This window comes from Panicum virgatum, chromosome 2K, assembly GCF_016808335.1.
Source record: "Panicum virgatum strain AP13 chromosome 2K, P.virgatum_v5, whole genome shotgun sequence".
Lineage (NCBI taxonomy): Eukaryota > Viridiplantae > Streptophyta > Magnoliopsida > Poales > Poaceae > Panicum > Panicum virgatum.
This window is the reverse complement of record NC_053137.1, coordinates 59,713,976-59,735,166: the sequence shown is the minus strand read 5'-3', so window position 1 is coordinate 59,735,166 and position 21,191 is coordinate 59,713,976. Positions and strand designations below refer to the sequence as shown.

Below are 21,191 nucleotides of genomic sequence, written 5' to 3'. Positions count from 1 at the left end.
GAGGATATATGGTTTTGAGCTTAGCAAGAACTATCCATCTGTACAGCAGTTGCAGCTACATCTTCTAGACATGCACATGGTAACATTTAATCAGCAGCAAAAGATTGAACAAGTTGTTAATCAACCGGGTGCTGATGAGTCAATGCTTACTGCATACTTCGCAGCAAATAGAATCCACGAGATTGGTCGTGATAAATTGTATCGTGATTTTCCTGAATTCTTTACGTGGCAGTCAAATGGGAAGTTTTGGAAACCAAGGGTATATGATACAGGTGGGCAAGTTTGGGAGGGCTTCTGGAGCGGCTTCACGAGCGGCTCCAGGTGAAGCCCTCCCAAACGTTTGTTTTGTAACCGGCTTCACGTGTGAAGCCGGTTCTGAAGCCAGCGGCGGCTTACACAGGCAAGGTGAAGCCATGAAATCGTGGCTTCACGCGGCTTACACATCAATCTAACAAGTGAAGCTGTTTTGCCAAACATTTTCTAAAACGGCTCCAACTCCACCAGAGAAGCCGCTCCATCTGAGAAGCCAGAGCCGGAGCTGTTTTTGGAAGAGCCGGAGTCCTGCCAAACGGGGCCTAAATCGGAACACATTTTCTTCAAAAAAAAAAAAAAACGGAACCCCCAACCGGAGTCGGACTCAACCAGTCAACCGAACCAACCGAACGGACAACGGGGAGACGGCGAGGGTTTTGCCGCCGCCATGGCGACCCCTCGAGCTCACCTCGCCCGCCTCCTTCTCCACCTCCGCCGCCGTCCCAGGGCCCTATCACTACCCTTCTCCCCCTCCTCCTCCACCCACGGCCCCCTTCCGGGACCCTCCCTGTGGCCGCCGCCCGCGCCGCCGGCCGGCGCGTGGGGGCGCGCGTTCCACGACGGACGACCGCGCGGGCCGCTGTGGCGGAGCAAGAAGCTGATAGGGAAGGAGGCCCTGTTCGCCATCCAGGGCCTAAAGCGGTTCAAGGGGGACGAGGAGAAGCTGGCGGACTTCGTGCGGCGGCACGGGGCCCGGCTGCTTAAGGCCGACAAGCTCGCCGTGCTCGGCGAGCTGGAGCGCCAAGAAGAGGTCGATCTGGCCGTGAAGGTGAGGCCTTCCCCTTTTTCTCGCTCATTTGGGCGAAACGGCTGTTTTCATACATTCATTTCAAGGTTGAAATTTGTGCCTTTGAGCGAGTTAGAGAGGGTACAGTCGTAAAATGAAATTCTGGTGGTGCCTTCGCAGCTTCGCTGAATTGTTTGTAATACTGATAGACATGGGGTTGCAGGAGATGTATTAGAGAGGCACTAGGGGTTAAATTTGAACCCCCTCAGTTTGTCAGCATGGATTTACTTTCTGGACGCGTGGAACCACGGGGATTTCATTTATTGCAATGTCTGTGATTGTTTGAAAGGGTCTTATTTGTGCGTTAAGGAATGATCATGAGAAGTAGTAGTTTCATGTAGGACTCCACACCTTGAATAGGTGGTGAATTTGTCAGGCAAGATTGGTGCGGTTGCTTTACTCTAAAAAGGTAGAAAATAGCTTCTGGTTATGGTTAAAGGTTGTTCTGATTACCACAGAAATGAAACAGTGGCTCTTATGATTCATAAATCAAGAATAGTTGATTTGGTATTTTTCTAAATTTGTGCTATGTCCAAAGTTGTTTTTGTTACTGTCCTTTGCATTCATTTTCCTTTTTGTAATGTTTAGCATGCAAGGTGCCTTTTAAACGTGTTAAATTATCATAGTAATACTCTTTATGATTGTGAATGTTTGCTTCCACCATAGTGTTTTTTCCCTTTCAGTTGGCTTTCAAGTGATGAATTTTGATGAAATGAATTCAGATCTTTATGGGTTGTGTGGTTATTGTGCTCTTATACTGGAAATATTCATGGGGGGTTAACAAAGTGCATCATTTCAAGAGAGATGTAGTTCTTTGAATCTCAAAAGATATCATGGGGGCAAGTCATTTGATTGATCCAGAAAATAAATGTTGCTAACATAAAATAGTTTTATACATAATACTAAATTCATTCAGGTTATAGTGGGGTATTCAACTCAACTTCACTTTATTCAAATTTTGAAATGACATCTTCTAATCTTTGCTGTTGTTGGACTTACTAGTCTCTGAACCTTTGCTCTATAGATGTTTAGGATAATACAAAAGGAGGATTGGTATAAGCCAGATGTTTACATGTACAAAGACTTGATTATTGCTCTAGCCAAGTGCAAGAAGATGGAGGAAGCGATGGTAATCTGGGGGAACATGAGAGATGAGAACCTGTTTCCTGACTCACAGACTTATGCTGAGGTCATAAGAGGATTCTTGAGATATGGTTCCCCATCAGATGCGATGAATATTTATGAGGACATGAAAAAGTCACCTGATCCACCAGAAGAGTTGCCTTTCAGGGTATTGTTGAAGGGCCTTTTACCTCACCCATTGCTAAGAAACAGAGTGAAGCAAGATTTTGAAGAGTTGTTCCCAGAGCGGCATATCTATGATCCTCCAGAAGAAATTTTCGGCATGCGCTAAGGTAATAGTTGTCATAGCCACATGAACCTGTTGGGCGTTTAAGTTTAATGAGATCATTCAGTTGCTCCACTGATGTTTTATTGCCGGTATCTGAAAAAAAATTGCACAAAATTTGATTTTTGCAGTGAATTTTTTTTTCAGGTCATATACATATGATTTTTGTGTTGATTGGATGGTCATGTTACAAAGCAGCAATAAACTGGTAGGGTGGACACAGAAGGATCATTCTGATTTCTGATGGCCAGATTACACATGCAGTTACAGATGTTCAACTATCCATGCAATCACTGGGTTAGTTGTCCGTATCATTGTGCAAATTATTTTAGTCAGCCAACCTCATAAGTATCATTGTGCAATGCAGGATATTCCGAGTAGTAACAGAAAAGATTTGGTCTTCTTTGGGTCCATTTGTATGATTAGGTTGTTAGAACATTGTACTGCTCACATTAATGTTGTTCATTCCCTAACCACTTGAGAGTTGAGACGCCTGATTTTGATGAACATGAAGGTATCTCATTACTGTGTCATGAACATTTTGATTATTTACTATGGTCACATGGGCTGTGATGAACTGATATTAATAAGAGGAAGTGAGCAGATGGATAATGCACAACAGTACCCCAAAAAAGTGCTCGCATTGTGATTGTAAACAGCTTCTGATGAAACTATGATTAAGATTGGCATCTGAAAAAACAAGATATGGTAAATTCTTATGGATATGATTTGTAGAAGTAAATTTAGTAATGTTATACACTTTATATAGGCCTCCATACTACCACAATACAGGCTAAATTGTTGTATCAGAAACATGTCAAACTTGAACCTACCAAAATTCCAAAACTAGAGCTTAAGCTCACAATCAAACAAATATGGGTATATCTTCCTTCTTCCAGCCTTTTGCACTTGCTGATTAAGTGTGCTCAGTTATGAATCCTGATAGTTTTTATACTCCACGATGACCTGAATGATCTGAGCTCTCATTCTAGCTGTACTCGCAGTCACTACCAATGACTGCTTTTGCCAGTCTGGGGGTCGGTGGTGCTTTATTACAGTTTTTGTTACACTTTCTCCAATCAATGAACATATTTTAACTGCTCTTCACGTATCTCACTTGATTCTTATAAGCTAAAGGATAGTTAAATATCTTGTTTTTCCTTTATAAAGAAAAAAAGGAAGCATCAACTAAGGCCAAGGAACTTTCCTGCCAAATTATTAAGAATCAGTTAGTTTCTTTTAACATTCATCTGACTTTTTCCTAGAACATGCATTGCACGTTTCATAACGTGGAAAAGGTGTGTGACCTTACAACCATGCCGACAAGTTGGCTACACGGAAGTTAGATACGCACTTTCATCTTATACCGAAGCGGCTATCACAGATCTGTCAAGGTTCCTACTGTTGACACTCTGATTCACCCAAGTAACAATCAGAGACAAGGACAAGTTGATCGCATGATTCAGAGCAGCAGTGCATTAGAAGTACAGCAAAAGTACATCAAGCCGTGCTAAATGTACTTTGCATCTGATGAGCACAGTGCAGTGTAGCTCATGCTGCCATTGTCAACGAAGCCCTCTTGCAATAAGCTACGGCAAAAATATGCCTGAGCCAGCAGCATCAAGGAATCTCAGATGATGACCAAGATTCAGAACACTGGAACAACGTCACAGGATGCTTTGCTCTGGTAGATAAGTCTGCTCCCAGATGGAGATCTTAACAAGGGCACAACATCTGCTCCCAAATGGAGATCTTAACAAGAGCAATCACTTCGGCACAGCCAATTTCTGTCAATGGCGAAAATGTTAATAATGACATAATCATATGATGGGGCAGGTTAATTATGTCCGGATCATTGATCGGCAGGTTAATAATGCCAGAATCATTGGTCCTGAAAGGATGGACTCGGACAGCTCATGTGTGAGCCTTCTCTGCCGTCCAGCGGTTCAGAGAAAAGCACTCTGAATATTTAATCGATGCCTCTGAAGATCTGCGCAGTTTTGGTTGCACGAGGGGGCTGGTTGTCATGGACTGGTCGGCCCCGGCAGCGCTCGTCGGCGGGGTAGAAGAAGCTTCTTCCTCATCCGTGTGCTGGGTTGATTCTGTCGATCATCCCTACAAGAGCAAGAGCAGTTGACAATTTGACATTATGGCACCATGCGCGCATGCGTGTTGGCCTGCTGTTGACAGCTAGTATATATCTCAACTCTCAAGCGTGCGCAGAAAGGGACGCTTCTTAGATTTGTGAGATTGAATCTACGAAAGAGAACAGCTGGAGGAACATGAAGGGTCTTTCAAAAAAAAAAAGATGAAGAACATTCATGGGAATTAAGACTCAGATTGTCTTCTTCCTTGATGTTTCTTTATGTGACAATTGTTTTAGATGTTACCCATCATGTTCCAATTCCAGCAGTGTTATGTTGTTTTTTCTGTTCATTTTTCCAATTGCTCCTTTGGAAGTACCAGGATAAATGAGTTATCTGACCTGACTACTGCTGAAAAACTTCTAGGCAAATATGTCAGTCAAGTTTAACAGCTGACGGTAAGAATCAGTCTGAATGAAAAGGTGGAGACTGAGACAATGAATATTATATAGAGACGAATTCTGTCAAACAAACAACTAGTAGACAGCAGCAAAACATTGGAGAATGGGAATGGAGTGATTTACGTTTGTTTTGACATGCATTCTCCAGACACAGCAAGCAGCCAGAAGCTTCTTAGTTCTTACCTCCTGTCCTGTGCATCCAGAAGAGGTAAAATGGCATCTTCAGTTCAGGAGGCAACGAATTCAACAATGGTGTCTCTCCTGGAGCACAGCACCTGTCATCTGCAGACCTGTGCTGTTTGCTCCCTGCAAGACACAAACAATTTATATTCTGAACAAGTTCGTATAAAAGTGAGCTGCTGTTTAAATCCTGTCTGGTGATTCCTCCACACATGCGGTGGCATCGATGTGCGATAAACAACGGAGCATCTTCGCGGATCACATGGTCATAGGTTAACGGCACATCCTGATTGATACACGAAAGTCCACTTTTGAATTTGGTGTGAAGAAAAAAGATACTACTGCATTTTTTTCATTCCTATTAACTTCTGTCACAGATAAATTGTGCGCAAAGTATTATCCCTCATTTAACCAAGAAAGGCGACGACCTGGGTTTGATCCCCGGCGTGGACTAGGGCGAGGGCCGAGGAGAACCCAATCGAAAAAGGTAACAACATTTTGCTTCTTTGAGTTCACTTTACTTTCCAATGCAACCAAGAAATGCATCATCCCACAGATACCGAGAAAATTTCCTCCTTTCTGATGCTACAACAGCTCCTGATTTGCAGGCCTGGCGCATGCCGAGTTTCACCTTCCAAGAACCCGCCCAAAGCTCATTGTCAACTGTTGGGCAGAACACAAGGTCCTGCAAGCTAGATAGCAGCTACAGCTTCCGAAGCTCCCCACCTGGACACAGTTGTAGCCTCAAAGCTGACTTCTGGCTCTGGAATCTGGATGCTGCTGAGCGCCTGAGCTGCAGATGCAGCGCTGCTCCGATCCTTCTTCCTCTGTAACATTCAGTCAGAGGCGTGCATCCAGCCAGATGTCAGTTGCTGAATGCTGATTCACCCAGAAGTCAGAAGTCAGAGCTCCATGCTCTACCTCAGTTCTGGGTGCTGGCCCCATGCCCCCATATGAATTCCTAGAAGCCACCTCCCTCCCCATCATTTTTTAGAGCCACCAGCCAAGCCATGAGAGAGACTGAGAAATCAAGATCCATAAAGGGTGGGTGCGCGCATGGCCATGCGGCTTCCGTCCAACCCAACACACCCAACATTGTTTAACCAACCGATCATTGGGCAGTGAGCAAGCTCAACTGGCCGGGATCGAAGCCACGGGCGCCATCTCCTATATAACAGCCCTCCTAGACATGGCATCCCCAGGCACATCTCGACAAGCTCACTTGTGAGAACAAGAGCTTCTGCATCACAATTTGCTCTCCTACTCTGCATTCAACACATTCATCATCTTCGCTTCTGGGTTCTTTCTCTCAGCTCGTAGTCTGAAGAGATGCCTCGGTTCTTCCTCTTCTGCTTGGTGTCCAGCCAACTGGCCATGACGGCCGTCATGGCGCGGCCGTTCGCCGTCTTCTTGGACGGCGGCGCGATGAGCATCGTAGCAGACGCTCCTTCGGCTCCTGATGTGCTACACGTGCACTCCCTGCTGGAGTCCAGGTTCGTCGGGTCGCCTCTGAGCTCGCACCACCACCGGCATGGCCCCTTCGACCGGAAGTTCGCCGGCGGCAAGATCATCGTTGCGGGCCTCGCCGCGGCCATCATCGTCGCCATCTTCTGCTACATCCGGATCACGAGGAAGAAGAAGGTGGAGGTGGAGGTGGGGCCAAAAGTTTGAGTACTGGGGCCTGATCAATACTCCTTCGACTTCGGAGAAAAGAAAAAAAAATAATCGTTTGAGTTCCACATACACAGAGTGAGGATGGATATATATGGGTTCCAAGTGTGACCCCGTTAGATTCGTTGTAACATGTAAACAAGTATTCGTGACGAATATAGATGGTTTCTGTGACATAATCCTTCGATTTGCAGGTGTTTCTGCTTGGAATCGTTGATTCGTTGTCCATGGGAGCAATTGCATGAGCTCAGAGCTTACTAACCGAGTTTAGGCAGTGTATCAAGAGATTAGCTGCTTGTAGTTTGGACGGCTGAGTTGCGATCCCAAGGCATTGGTTTCCGAGCTGGACGGCGATGAGAGAGCTACTATCCAAGCCAAAAAAAAATATTCCCGGTCTGGGAGTAAATGCAAGCAAGCGATCTGCTCTCTGCCAAGAGAAAATGGTACTACTACTAGAAGGCCAAGTGTTCTGACTTTTTTTAAAAAAAAAAAACAGTTCGAGGCAATCATATTTGTCCGTGGTTGTCTAAACTTTCCCCACTGATGCTGCTGACACAACACCTAAAGATCAGCAGGACAAAAGCGGCAGCAATGTTGCATTATATGCATGGTGAACAGCCACAGCATCTTCAGGATTTGGCCAAGTTGGATTTGCCAGTGATTATCTGAATTTTCCCCATTGATGATTGCAACAGAGACACACAAAGATCAGTCGAAGAAATGTTGCAGTTTCTGTAGGACGAACACGTACCCAGCATCTCCTTGAGCAGTTGAGCTTCAGCATGTGCAATGATTGTTATCATCGTTCTTTTGCGATGTCCCATGCAGTGATCAGCCGGCTTTAACTAACTCGGCCGTCCACGCACCTGCCTTGAGCTGATTGGTCACCAGCGGCGAGGACGAATCGTATCAGATAGCGTAGCGAGCTGATCGATCTTGGTTCAGTTGGATTGTTAGAGTCGGGACACTTTTTCCACTTCAGTTGGTGTAACTGATGGATCTGTACTGAGTACTGGAGACTGTGCTACAGGGTTTTGTTGGCTACAGAGTGAAGCAAATCGCTAGGAGGGACCTTTTAGGCCCTTGCCTGACGCTGTTCTTCGATGAAATGGGACCTGAAAGTTCCTCTCTTTTTTTTTGTTTCTTTTTCTTTTCCGAAGATGTAGAATCGGTTCATAAAAACATTATCACCGCTGCAATGAATATCTTTTTTTTTTCGATACTAGGCTCGACCGCATTTCCATTCCACAGAAACGGAAATACCAGAGTGCAGCCATGAAGATATTTAGATGTAGATTACGAGCCGGCCTTCCGTTGGCGACGTGATATTACAATATGAACCTTGAGGGTTCATCAGATTGTGGGTTAGGAGATCAGAACTCAGGTGGTGTATCTTCAGATGAACCTTCTTGCTGCCATGGCTCTTAAGGCCCTATTTAGTTCCCAAAAAAATTTCTACAGTACCCGTCACATCGAATGTTCGGACACATTCATAGAGCATTAAATGTAGTTGAAAAAATAACTAATTACATAGTCTAACTAATTAGCACGAGATGAATCTTTTAAGCCTAATTAGTCCATGATTAGATATTATTTATTAAGTAACAACGAAATATACTACAGTACCAAAACCAACAATTTTTCACCAATTAAACAGGGCCTAAGTTATTATTCAGTGTTTGCAGAGATTCAGGACTCAGGCTTGGGCCTAATAAGAGCCAGGCCAGTAAGGAGAAGAAGGTGCAAGCGCCTCATCAAATGAGCCCAAGCATGGCCTGATCTCGATTCATGGGCCGGCCAATAGATCGACGACCGTTCACACCTACACGGCACAGCACATCTTGTAAGCAAGTGCTGTAAACTCTTATATCAATAAATTTCAAACCCGGTTTTCTCAAAAAAAAAAAAACCTACACGGCACAGCACTAGTCGTCGCAACTCGCAATCCTGACTCGGAAATGTCGGCGCTCTCGGCGGCTTCTACTGTGCTCTACCAAATGCTTTGAAAATAGAACGGTTTCATCTTGTAGATTGTGAGAGGCTGAGATCTGCGAAATCAATTTTACCTACGAGAAGGTGGAGTAGACGGAGCTATAAAAATCAGCTAACCAGCTTTCCATTTTTCTAGGGAGTTGGAGACCAAACAGCCCTTAATTACAACGCACAATATAGAGCTTAGTTGGCTACCAAAATATGGATATATCAAAATATATGCATGCTAAAATATAGATATGCCAACCTTTTTTATCAAAACTTTTGCAAATTTAGAAAGCAAAGCTACTTTTGTATTACATTCCAACCAAAAACTTTTAAATTTTTTAGTATATCCTTAATTTATCAGGACAAATTTTGGTAGCCAACCATCAAACCCTAAATTCCAAAAAAATAATCGCGCTCCTTCTTGCGCCTCAAGAAGGCGGTGACGCGCATCAGCGGCGCAGTTACTAGTAGAAGCAACGAGGCCCATCGTCAGTAGCGCAAGAGGAGCGGCCGCGCGCTTGACTTCTCCGGAAACCCCCAAACCCCACCGAGTCTCCCACCGACCGCCGGCGTCTGGCCTTCCCCTCCCCTTCCCCGCGCCCGCGGAGACACGATGGTGGTGACCGACGCGGCGGCGATGGCCGTCGTGAGGGCGGCGCGCCCGGCCCTCCGCGGCGCCCACGACGGCGTCGCCTTCGCCGCCCACGCCGCCTTCCTCGCCGCCGGCTACTCGCTCTGCGCCGTCGGCCCCGCCGCGCTCGCCGACCCCCCGCCCTCAGGTCCGTGCGCTCTCCCCCACCGCACCCGCCCTAGCTCCCTGCCACTTCCCTAGGGCTCTTGTTTGTGCAGTCTGGTCTCGGGCACCGGCCTACCGTGGTCGGTCGGTTAGGTTTTGCGAAACACCAGATTTAGGGTTCGTATTTCAGTTGGTCGGTTGGTCGCCTTTGATGTTTAGGGTCTCGTATTTATGGGGCAACGCACGGAACTTTACCAAATACTGATAACTGATTGATCCCGGATTCACTTCCCATTTTTTTATTTCACTTGTACTGAATCTCTAGCGATTGCAGGTGATTGCCTATTGCTCCAGTTCCTTTCAAAGAGATCACTGTAGTCCTGTCTGGTGGTCAGGCAAAGCTGCTGTAAATGCTAGCCGGGTACCTGGGGTCGCACCTAGTTCTAAGAAGAAAACGAATTACTAGTCCTGAATCTACATTTAGGTGGCCAGTTACTGCCAATTACCAACCATACTGCACGGACGTAATTTTAGTAGTCCGATTTTGGTATCCTTGGTACTGAGGATGATTCGCCTCTCCCAACAGTCTTGGAAAGCAATCGGGTGTCGTGGTAGCCATTTGGCAATGGAAGAGATGATGGTTTTAGTCTTTAGAGAAGTATACAATAATGTATGAACAATAATCACTGTTTTAAAATCACTGTAGGCACGGCGGATTTCTCTTGAGGATTTATTGCTCCCTTCTTAAATTTCTCTGATTATGATTGCCATTTGGCCAACAGTATGAAGTTTTATATCTATATTGTACAATTCACTTAATTTCAGGCGAAGAGGAGGTGGGGATGGATGGTTGGAACAGTATGGAAAACTGCTACGCCTTTTTGTATAGCAAGGAGGAGAAGGGCAAGAAGAAATGGGTGCTAATGAAATGTCTGGTGATCGGTGAATTACTTGCCATCGATGTCCTCGATCTTGAGGCACAAGATAAGGGCCCATATAATATCCAGATCAAGTATGTTACGATCCTGCAACTACCTTTTTTAGATGTCCTGCAATTACATTTAGTTTGCAACTTATTTAGTTTCACTGTTTCAGGGGATATTGATTTATTAGCATAGAATATTAAATAATGAAAAATAGCAGCACCCATCTACAAATAATTATGGGTAGTCATGTAATGTTCTGGTAAATATGCTGATATACCTATCAGAAGCATGGTTTGTGCTGCTTATGAAGACAGGCATCTTGTAGTAACTGATACAATTTTCTACTTGGGCATATGTTCTTGTTTCATACGTCTCTGCTTGGAAAACATTATTTCAGCAACTTTGATTTTTTATTTAGTGTATTAATTTGCTACAAACAGATCAGCTATTCTGAACATTCACTATGCATGCCTACTCTTGTAACAGATGGTACAACCTAGGATCCCAAGTTACTTTTGAAGGGCTATGAATATGATGCGATAGTAATTGTGACTTACTCTCTAATATGAAGTGATGAACTTACCCCCGAAATTAGCAGAAATGCATTGGCATTCCTGAACCCTATTTTGCCGAACTATTCCTTAATCATGTGTTTTCCAGTTTATTGTCTCAAGTTTTGACGGTGATTCCTTATATGTAGCGTGAAAGATTTCTTCTCCGAAGAGCAGCCCAAGAATTATGGGGATATGTACAAGAACTTTGCAGGCCTCATTGAGAATGTGAATTCAAATGTGTTGGGCAAATTGGATGGGGAGGATGATCGTGCAGTAGCTGATAAGAACTCTGATGCTACTGCCAAGAATCCTAATGCTGAAAGCAGTTCATCAATACACAGGTATTTTTATGTTGCTTTTATGCTATGGCAGCACTCTTGCAATCAGAGCAAATTTTACCTTCCTGTTCTTTTGTCTTCTGGGATTGATATCCTATAACTGTTGGAAATGAAGGTTAGCTAGTAGTTGGTCTAATCTGTAGATTCTCATAATTTTTTCACTCTTGTAGTTTACAACTTTTTAATGTGTCATAATTGTTCCCGTTCTCTTGTATTTTCCTAACATGAGACGCTTGTTTCTCCAGCTCCGAGAATCCAGGTCCTAGAACCGCTGACCCTTCCAGGTATGATCCTATACCTTTTTTTTGTCTCTTTTTATTTGCATATGTGCATAGTTGCATTTCTTATTACTTCTCTTCCAGCTCCTACGGTGACTTGGTTGATTGATCCTCTGTGTACCCTTTTCCAGTCTCCTATACCTTTTTTTTGTCTCTTTTTATTTGCATATGTGCATAGTTGCATTTCTTATTACTTCTCTTCCAGCTCCTACGGTGACTTGGTTGATTGATCCTCTGTGTACCCTTTTCCAGTCTATTATCAAAATTTGGCCCTATTTTTTGCTCTTGTTGTTCTTTGATATAATATAAGACTTGTAAAGTACATTATTTACCCAGACACACTAACTGTATGCAGAGAAAAGCATGTGTGTTTTTGTGTTTCTGCTCTATCCAGCTCACAGAGGCCAAAAGAGTGGAGTGACTAATAACGAAACTTCTGAATATAATTTTAGTTACTTGATTTTTTTAGAGTTATTATTTAGTTACTGGTTCTTGGTACGTACCATAAAGTAATTTTTTCAGTGCACTTGAACACAATCACATAATAAACTCATGAACTGTGTTAGTAAATACTATTTATTTGATGTTATGGCAGTTATCATATTTGTGGTTTGCAGTGATGTCCTTTCTTATGGGTCATGGCTAATCTGTTTTTATTTTGTACATGCGCAGCCTAATATATCCTCCAATAGCTCCGCTTGGTATTGATGACCTGTTCCCAGGGCCTGGTGCAGGCTTCTACCCTCACAGGTATGTCTTGAACCATGAAACTTCATGTAGAACACATGTAGACATCAATTGTCTTCATATTCTAAATGTGCCTGTTTTGTTTTTGTTTGTTTGCAGTGGTATTGGTGGTGGTGGTGGCATGCATGTTGGTAATATTACGTCCACTGAACACTTTCCAGTTTGTTTACTTTATGCCTGTGCATGTCTCGACATTCATCTTACTCCATATTTTTGACACAACAGGTCCAAATGATCCACGTTTCTTCCCTTCAAATCCCTTCCCTTCCCCATTTGGTGGCCCTGGGTATGTTTTGTTTTTGTTTCACTAAATTTTGCATTTCAGAAATCATTCAGTGGTACTTTTTTTTGTTTAGTTTTGAATGAAAATTAATGTTTGAAAACAGGAGTGTTCCACCGGGTGGTCGCTATGATCCAATTGGCCCGCCTGGTGTACCAGGGTTTGAACCATCAAACGTTAGGTAAGCTAATCATTGTTAGCATTTTATTCAGATTCTTTCCTATTTATAAGTTCCAATGCCGTATATTGTTTAACTCGGTGCTGCTTTAAAACCCGTTGATGATTAACTGAACGGCTCTCGAAATATGCTTTCTAGGCCTAATGCTTCCCTAATGCGGGTTGCTATCCTCCATCCTTTGGTATATTAGATGAATAACATCTTATATGTGTACATATTCTCCTTGATCCCCTCAGAAGCTGTCAAGCTTATCCACCAGTCCATTTTATTGCGGAATCAGGATCTGAAATCAACATCTGATCAACAGGGTGATGTTAACTAAATGTTTTCTTTTCGCTTGTTGATGTAGGCGTCCAAGGCGGCCTCCTGGGGGGAGCACTCACCCAGACCTCGAGTTCTTCCAGCAAGGCCCAGACTTCTGAGACAACCTCCTCCCTACTCCCACGAAATAACATGGCTCTGTTTGCCACCCAAGCTAGAGAGCGCTTTGTGTGACTTCGAGTTCTATATGGCAGATAGTTGTGTTCCAGACTTCGCCTGTAAAGATGGATGTGAACCTTTCTGTATCTACCCTTGGTTCCGAGCCGTCTTTTTTGTCGCAGCGTATTGCATTCTTGTATATATGTATCTATCAGCGTTGTACCGACTGAAAGCGAGAAACTTGTCGATAAGTATTTGTCAGGCCTGCGAACGAGCATCCACTGTCGTCTTCTGGCTGGTGCATCTCTGAGCCGGGCGCGGCCGGAATATCCCGGCTGGGGATGGGTGCCGTCCAGGTCGTTTAAGAAATGTGCCGGAGCAAGCAACGCTCGCAGAGCAGAGGGATGGCATGGCATGGGAAGGAAGGAGTTGGTTGGCTAGCGCCCCGGCGCTGGGCCAGCCGGTGTACGGGCATCAGTTTTGGCTGCGATGTGGTCGCTGCAGGGGGCGGAGGCAGGATGGTGATTTTTTCATTGTTAGGGGGTCAACCATACAAATTTATATAAAAATTTAATCAAAATTTAAATTTGTAGTGTAAATTTAGGGATCATGGGGGGCTAGGCCCCAGCCCGCCCCCCTGTCTCCGCCCCTGGGTCGCTGTGCCGTGCGGTGCGGTGGTGCCCTGCGGTTCGACGCCGAGGCTGGGAGTAGATTCCCTGCTCGGGGGCTCCACCGTCCCTGCGCCATGCGCGTTGCCGTGTGCGGATGCGCCATGGCACATCATGCGCCTCGCCTTCGTCTTCCTCTCGCGCTTCTGAGCATCTTCAGCAGGTTTCTTTTTTTTCTTTCTGAAATGGAGCCGGCAGGAGAGCTGCCTATTGTATTAAAAAGGAAAAGCAAAGTCCAAAGTACAAAACTGGAACAAACAAATCTCCAACAGTTTCTCGTTCCTCAATAAAATTCTACTATTTGAAAAACGATGTGCTCCAATAGTTTCTCAAAACATTTTTTTCTCCAATAACTATTGTGTTATTCTAATATTTTATCCCAACTCTTCTCAAATAAAGAATGAGTTTATGCTCTCCCAATATGTTAGTTATTGGGCCAATACATTTTTTTCCTGATAACTATTGAGTTATCCCAATATTTCGTCCCAACTCTCCTCAAATAAAAAAATATGAGTTATTGGGACAAAATTATATTGGGAGACTACAAAAGCAATTTTCTCAATAATTCTAAAACTACTTTTAAGACATATACTAATACCAGTTATTAGAAAAGAATCATTGAGGCACGGCTGTACATGCTCTTAGCTTCGTTGAGCCACCCTTTTTGGTCCGAGGCACGTACGTTACGTCACCACGGTGGCTTGTTGCCACCACGACCATTGTGCAAGATGGGGGCAGGGTGAGAGTGAGACGGAGCCCGTGGCCGTGGACACGGTGGCGCCGTGAATCATTCGTCCGAGCCCTTTTTGGCATTCCTAGGCTAACACAAAGGCCGAGCGAGCCTGCCCCCTGGTTGGTTCGGTCCGGGGTCCCTAGCGGGTAGCCGCGCCCGCCATGATGCGGTCCGCCGGCAGCGGCGGGCAGAATTATTTAGTGCGCCTACGCGCGTGCCATTAGGCGGGCGGAGACGGAGGCGGAGCTAGTTGCCTTGTCCTTACGCGCCGGATCGAAAGGGCAAAACCACCAGGGTTCCGCTACGCCATCGCCATGCCATCGCAAGTCTGTGTGCCCCCGCCGCGCCGCGAATGCGGTGACCTCCTCGTTCGCGCCACAGCAGGCTTTGATGAGCGTGCGGCGGCTTCTGCTAGGCTGCCATATTTAGACACACGCTCATCATCTCTGGAATTCCAGTGTTCCAAGAGAAACATGCAGTTCCTGCAGAAGGTTCTGCTGAAGAGATCCTGACCCAGCTTTTCGTGGCTACGGTCAGGAAAATCAAACCACCGAAAGAGGAGATCTAGCGAAAAGTCACCACAATCCCCGCGCTCCCAAGTGGTTACCTTGTCAATGAAGTGATGCGGTCCGCTTTTCTTTCTTGATTAATTTTCTTTTTTTAAAAAAAAAACTCTGATTAATTTTCTAAGAGTCCATAACGGACACAGATGAGACACTTTTCTTTTTTCTCTCCACTAATTTCAATTTCCTCAGTCCATACATGAACACGGTCGAGATACTTCTCTCCTCTGAGGCTCGAACCATGACACGATAGATGAAACGACCAGATATATCAATTAATTGAAAGTGAGGAGAAGAACATGGGGGTGAGTGGGGGGGACATATACAAGGAAAACAAAACAAAATTCACATCCCTTTCCACCCTCTCCTCTTATCATGTCGACGCCATACGCGTCGCAGCTGGTTCCCCGTTGGCCCGATGGAGGCTTGAGCAAGGGAGCACGCTGCATAATTTCCTTCTCGCGACTGAAAGGAATACAGCTACTTGATGAATTTGATTGACAGGTAGGCAGATAGATACCTTCATCAAGACTTGCTCACCACATAACTGAGACATGGAAGGAACGATACATGATGCTTTATATATACACATATATATTAGTTATGTACCTACGGCCTAAACCAAACCTAGCTGAATGGATAATTATAGGAGTATATTATTGTATGATTGTGTATGTACTCATCCATCCAGGGGAGGAGGAGAAGCACAAGGAGCACTCAACCAACCACCAGCCAACACAAGCTCACATGGAGGATGGGCTGTGCCCAGCTCACTCCCTGCTGAGCTGGCACACACACTACCAACTCACCAAAGAATTTCATTCTCCCTTGGGGAAGGAGAGGAATCTCAAACACCACACAAGACCAGCCCCCAATTGGCTTCTCAGCCAACTATTTTTTTTTCCTTGTTCTTTTTTTCCCTTGCTTGCAACACATGACTGACAAACTTAATATCACACAGGTGCATGGACAAGAAGAGAGGGCAAAAAAGGAAACGAGAAAAGAACTGCAAAAAGTACCCACATCTGCCTTAGTACATACATTCCAACCTCTGCAGGTAGTTGCAGTTGTTGTTTTTGTTGCAGCAGCAGCACTCTCTCTCACTCACCACAGGATTTTACAAAGGGGAAAACTGGCTCGGCATCCTCTCGGTGTTCTTGTCTCTCTCAGGCAGCAAACGCTCACTCCTCACCTCTGCTCCTGGCGGTCTCCTGCTACTTCTCTCCTCAACCTCAGGTGAGGAACACCTGCAAAACAAGCATAGCTTTTTTTTTTACACTCTTGGGAGTTGAAAAGTGATTAAGGAACTAAGAACATTGCAAAGAGAAAACAAAACTGCAGAATGAACCAAAAGAGCTGTTGTTGTTGTTTTTTTCTGTTGGAGTTTTAGGCACGGTTTAGGCCTTTAGAGTTCACATCAATCATGTGAAGTTTAGCCATAGGGTAAACAAAGTAAGCTCATGACGCCATCCACTGTTCCACCCTTTCCCAGCAATGGAGATGTGTGTCCTTGCAGCGTTCGTGTTCCCTGCACCAGCTTTCCATTTCCCAATGAACGCGGCAGCAGCAGGGAAGGAAGCCATGGAAGGAGACATGTGACGAGACGAGACACACATTCTAACATGGAAAGATAACAATCTGCAAAGGAGGGGCGCGTCCAAAAGCAACAGACCTGCCCGTAAGGCCGTAACAAACTCGGAAAAGAAGGGTTTAAAGAGAGAGAAAAATTAGAGTCCTAATGAAGATTGCTAGATAGACAAAAGCCTGCATCAGGCAAAAATCTTTGCTTCAAAAGCAGAGAAGGCCAGGAGTGCAAGCATCTAATGCTTACTACACTACTCTTGACACCTGTGGGACTGTGGGAGCATACAAGAAACTTGACCCAAACATCATCGCAATTATCAAATTTAAGTTCACCAGCGAACTCAAAGTTGGTACTAATCCGATAGACAAGTGATCTGACCAAGAGGATAGACAAGGGCCCTGTTTGGTTCGCACTAGTTTTGCTAGTGAATAGTGACACTTTGACCACTAATTACGGTGTCAAACAAAGCCAGTTTACAAAACCAACTACAGAACTCCCGCGCTAGTGACCCTGAAGAATCTAATGAGGTCTTTGACCGCGTGTTTAAAGGATGGTTACTGTAGCATTACTGTAGCAAATCATCGATTATTTGCCGCCATTAGATTCGTCGCGAAAAGTTATACTCATCCCTAAAAAAATTTTGCAAATAAACTTCATTTAATACACCATGCATACAATATTCTCTATTCGGGAAACGTGCGTGGTACAATTTTTGCCGATCCAAACAAGGCCAGGGGCCCTTGCACTGAATCCGATGACAATGGGCTATCGCACAAACATCGGGTAATGTAATTTCCTAGCTCTAATCCACCATACTAGTATGAAACATGGTTGATTCGAACACTTGTGACTTGTGTGACCTAGAATAAAGAAATTTTCATCTTTTTCGAAGTGGTAATTTTTTTAAAAAATGGTAATAAATGCTACTGAAAGGCTCAAAATCCAACTGCCGAAGCCATGGCTTTGATTTCGCAAAACACCAGATGAACGGAGTTTCCTGCGAAGTTAATGGCCTCAAATTCAGATGTAACTGAAGCCATTAATCGATCTCCCCCACCCCCACGACGAGAATTTCTCCTCCACAAGCTTCCAACTCCAAGATGCCATCAGAATTCAATCCTTCCAGCTCCCCCTTCCTCACCGAATCCACCAAAGAAACGAACCGCCCACTCGCCAACTTGTAACTGACGCCCACTGATCCGAGAAACGCGAAATAATTTTGCACGAGATCGCATTTTTAAACTCTAATCAGCTGGCGGAATCAAAGGCCTTCAGCTGTATCTCATCGAGTTGGCTAAGATTTATAGCCGATTTGGAATCCAATCGGCGAACTGGAGATCGAATCAGAGGTCAAATTCGACGAATTCGACTAAAACCTTCACACGGGAGTGGATGGAATCTTGCGATAGAATTCCATCGAGTCGACGTCGGAACGGGAACGACGAAACAAACCACCCACCTACCGGCCAAGCGAGAAAGAGGTTCCTAACAATCGAGAAGGGAGCCATCCCACGAACAAATCTGAAACAGTGGAGGCGTGCCAGAATCTCACCTTGCCTATCCTTCCACCTGGCGGCGGCGGCGGCGGCGGCCATCCCGGCGGCGGCCGACGGCTTGCAGTCCGGCGGGTCCTCGAAGAGCGACCTCGAGAGGCTCTTGTGCGCGTACCCGATGTCGAAGACGATGACCCCGGGCTGCTCGCCCGCGACGAGGATGCCCTTGACGGGGAGCCACACGAAGAGCTCCTCCTGCGCGAGGCCCTCCACGCCGCGGAGCGCGCCCTTGCTGAGGTTGCCGCGCACCATGGTGTCGAAGTAGGCGAGGTCGCCGTTGTCGTACTTGGCGTAGCACGGCGCTGACAGCCGCGCCTGCAGCAGGCCGGTGGACTCGTCCAGGGTGTACGACTGCACGCCCCGCGGGAGCAGGCCGCCGGGGAGGCCGTGATCCTTGAGGAGCTGGTGTATCGTACTGCCGGCGCGGGCGGCGCCGGAGACGGTTTCCCTGGGCGAGTCGCGGGATATCGAGGGCAGCGGCGCGGCAAGCAGGAGGAGGCACAGGAGCGGGAGCGCGGCGAGCGGCGAGGGTAGATGCGGGAGCTTTGCCATGGGAGGGGTCCCGCGCGGCGGCGGCGAGGGAGGGGGTGGAGGGAGGAGGCGGAGGCGGAGGGGAGGAGAACGAGGAGGGGGAGGTTTTAAGGGAGGAGAATGGGGGATTTGAAACTGTGGAAGAAAAGGGAAAAACAAACTCAGGCCGGAAAATGTGAAGGGCCGACGGAAATGGTTTTCCTTTTGGCCAGATTTTTGTTGGGGTTGTTACTTGGGGATGCAATGACAGCTTTGCCCCTGGCTGATCTGGTGAGAAAATGGGGAAGGAAATTGGTTTTGAGGTTTCTTCCCCTTCATTTCCTAAAGAAGTTATGGTTGGGTGGTTTCATTGTGGCATTAGGGGTGAAAATGAGTTTGCACATTGGAACAGTTTATTATCGAAGTTTCGGTTTTGAGCATTACGTGTTGGTCTACCGATCTAACCAAGAATTCCGATCGGATGACCAATAACGAACCATTAGCCGTTTCCGTGCATGGTGCTAGGATTGGTTGCTGTTTGCTCTATTTTTGTCCATGTGATTTTGTCACGCTATCATCTAGATTGTAATGATAAATAAGTAGTTTGTCGTCAAATTGATTGTTGGTCAAAGTTAGGTTCTAGGTGTTATGCGTTATCCTAGACAAGTACAGTTTTGTTTGGATGACCAGTAACGGACCATTTGTGTGTTGACGAGTGTGGTGTTTGGATTGGCTTGTTCATTTGCTATATTTTGTCTTTGTGACTTAGTCACGCTATCGTCTTCATTGTAAGGATCGGTAGTTTTGTCGGCTTCGGAACGGATACTTGGAATCGTATAACAAATCATCGGGTACATACAAATAGGTATCTACAATTTTGTTTGACGTGGACTAGTTAATACATTTTATTAATGTCATTACACAATATTCATACAAATAAATATTGGCACAATAATATTTCTTTTATCCAATGTGTTAAAGTTAAATAGTGGTTTTAGAGTGCTCATCTAAGTGCATCCCAAACAATTTTCTCCGTTAGAATGTCTGGTCGATCGCATTGTTGCTTCCATGTTGTAGGTCAGCAAGAGCAAGGCATTTTGCGATCATGTGACTTTGGCATGCCATGGGCCACGTTAGGCTTGATTTGTATTATTAGCAGTGGGTTGCAAGATTAGCTGAGTTAAATGATGCAATGGTTGTTCTAGAACGATGTCATTTCTACACGATAAAATCAACACGCTAGGAATAATTAATAGAAATATTTATGCAGATCCGCACATTATATTTTGATGGTGACTTGAAAGCAGAGGCAATAATTCATCTCTTTGGCTTTAGACGCTTATTTTGTGCCTAAAGATTAGCCCAAAAATCCCCTGCGATCAGGGCTTTGTCGAAACTAATAATGGGGGTTTGCAGGATGTTTAACGTAGACGACTAGCAATAGATTATACACACCAGCACCATAATTAAAAAGATGCACACAACTTGGTACACTTCCTTTTCGACTGTATCTATCGTATCATCGAAAGTGTAATGTTCATGCCATTTTTCGGATCTGTGAATTAGTGCACAAAGTTACAAACCAGTACGAGATTGTTGGGGCCTTCATCAGAGTGTTAAAGAAGCAACGAGCGGCCCACAGTGTGATGGATCAAAAAACGAGAGCTTCAAGTTGAACCACTCGATGTGTTTCATTATCTACATTTCATGGCTTACAAGCTAATTTAAATATCGAGTCCCCCTCAAAGAAAGTAAATAATACTTTAATATTTTTTAGGCATTAATAAAAGCTATAAAAGAAAGTGAGTAGTTAGATCAAAATTACACATAGTATTGGTCTATTTTTTTCGGTGTAGTTGTGCTACCAAGTGGTGTTGTCACCCTGCAACCTAAAATAAAAACATTCTGTATTTCACTTCAAAATTATTTTGGCAGCTAGACCGCGATCGAACGAAATAGAAGAGCTGAACGTACGCCATCAGGAGTTGTATAGTAATCAGTATCCTTGTGCAGTAGGGGCATTCTGGTCCAACTGCCAAGGTCCCAGCTGGCCCCACATGTAGCAGAAAATGGTGTATTATTGGAGGGGGTGGTGGCATGCATGAGATGGCAATCGCTGTTGGCGGACGGAGCCCTTCGGTTTTGGCGCTTGTGTAACAACACCGGAATCTGTCAATAGGCCGCTAAAAATAGCACCCCCGACTGGACGAGCGACTGAAAATACGGCCGAAATCAACAC

The 21,191-nt window shown here is 45.1% G+C and overlaps 4 protein-coding genes across 6 annotated transcripts; 3 read left to right on the top strand and 1 right to left on the bottom strand.

Annotated features, from left to right (window-relative positions):
* Window positions 1-629: 629 nt before the first annotated feature.
* Window positions 630-3,128, top strand: LOC120690730 (protein THYLAKOID ASSEMBLY 8-like, chloroplastic). Of its 3 annotated transcripts, XR_005681905.1 has the most exons (4): window positions 631-1,081; window positions 2,124-2,514; window positions 2,655-2,804; window positions 2,875-3,128. XR_005681905.1 is itself a non-coding variant. In XM_039973524.1 (3 exons), exons 1-2 carry the CDS (start codon window positions 701-703, stop codon window positions 2,511-2,513), a joined length of 771 nt encoding a protein of 256 aa, XP_039829458.1. In that variant the 5' UTR covers window positions 630-700; the 3' UTR covers window position 2,514; window positions 2,639-3,126. The 3 variants fall into 3 exon arrangements, 2 of the variants coding, with proteins under 2 accessions (XP_039829458.1, XP_039829451.1); XM_039973524.1 differs by having other exon boundaries at window positions 630-1,081; window positions 2,639-3,126; XM_039973517.1 differs by having other exon boundaries at window positions 2,655-3,126.
* Window positions 3,129-5,860: 2,732 nt separating this feature from the next.
* LOC120690720 lies at window positions 5,861-7,120 on the top strand. The gene has a single exon (XM_039973504.1). The coding sequence runs from the start codon at window positions 6,562-6,564 to the stop codon at window positions 6,901-6,903; it is 342 nt and encodes a 113-aa protein (XP_039829438.1). The 5' UTR covers window positions 5,861-6,561; the 3' UTR covers window positions 6,904-7,120.
* A 2,227-nt stretch (window positions 7,121-9,347) lies between these two features.
* On the top strand, window positions 9,348-13,605 carry LOC120690714 (probable proteasome inhibitor). The gene is made up of 9 exons (XM_039973493.1): window positions 9,348-9,662; window positions 10,445-10,631; window positions 11,246-11,440; window positions 11,683-11,721; window positions 12,388-12,465; window positions 12,562-12,593; window positions 12,688-12,748; window positions 12,849-12,923; window positions 13,270-13,605. The coding sequence occupies exons 1-9, from the start codon at window positions 9,497-9,499 to the stop codon at window positions 13,340-13,342; spliced, it is 906 nt and encodes a 301-aa protein (XP_039829427.1). The 5' UTR covers window positions 9,348-9,496; the 3' UTR covers window positions 13,343-13,605.
* Window positions 13,606-15,943: 2,338 nt separating this feature from the next.
* LOC120690711 lies at window positions 15,944-19,156 on the bottom strand. The gene is made up of 2 exons (XM_039973481.1): window positions 18,442-19,156; window positions 15,944-16,551 (listed from the first exon to the last, which is right to left on the bottom strand). Exons 1-2 carry the CDS (start codon window positions 18,992-18,994, stop codon window positions 16,493-16,495), a joined length of 612 nt encoding a protein of 203 aa, XP_039829415.1. The 5' UTR covers window positions 18,995-19,156; the 3' UTR covers window positions 15,944-16,492.
* Between the last annotated feature and the right edge of the window lie 2,035 nt (window positions 19,157-21,191).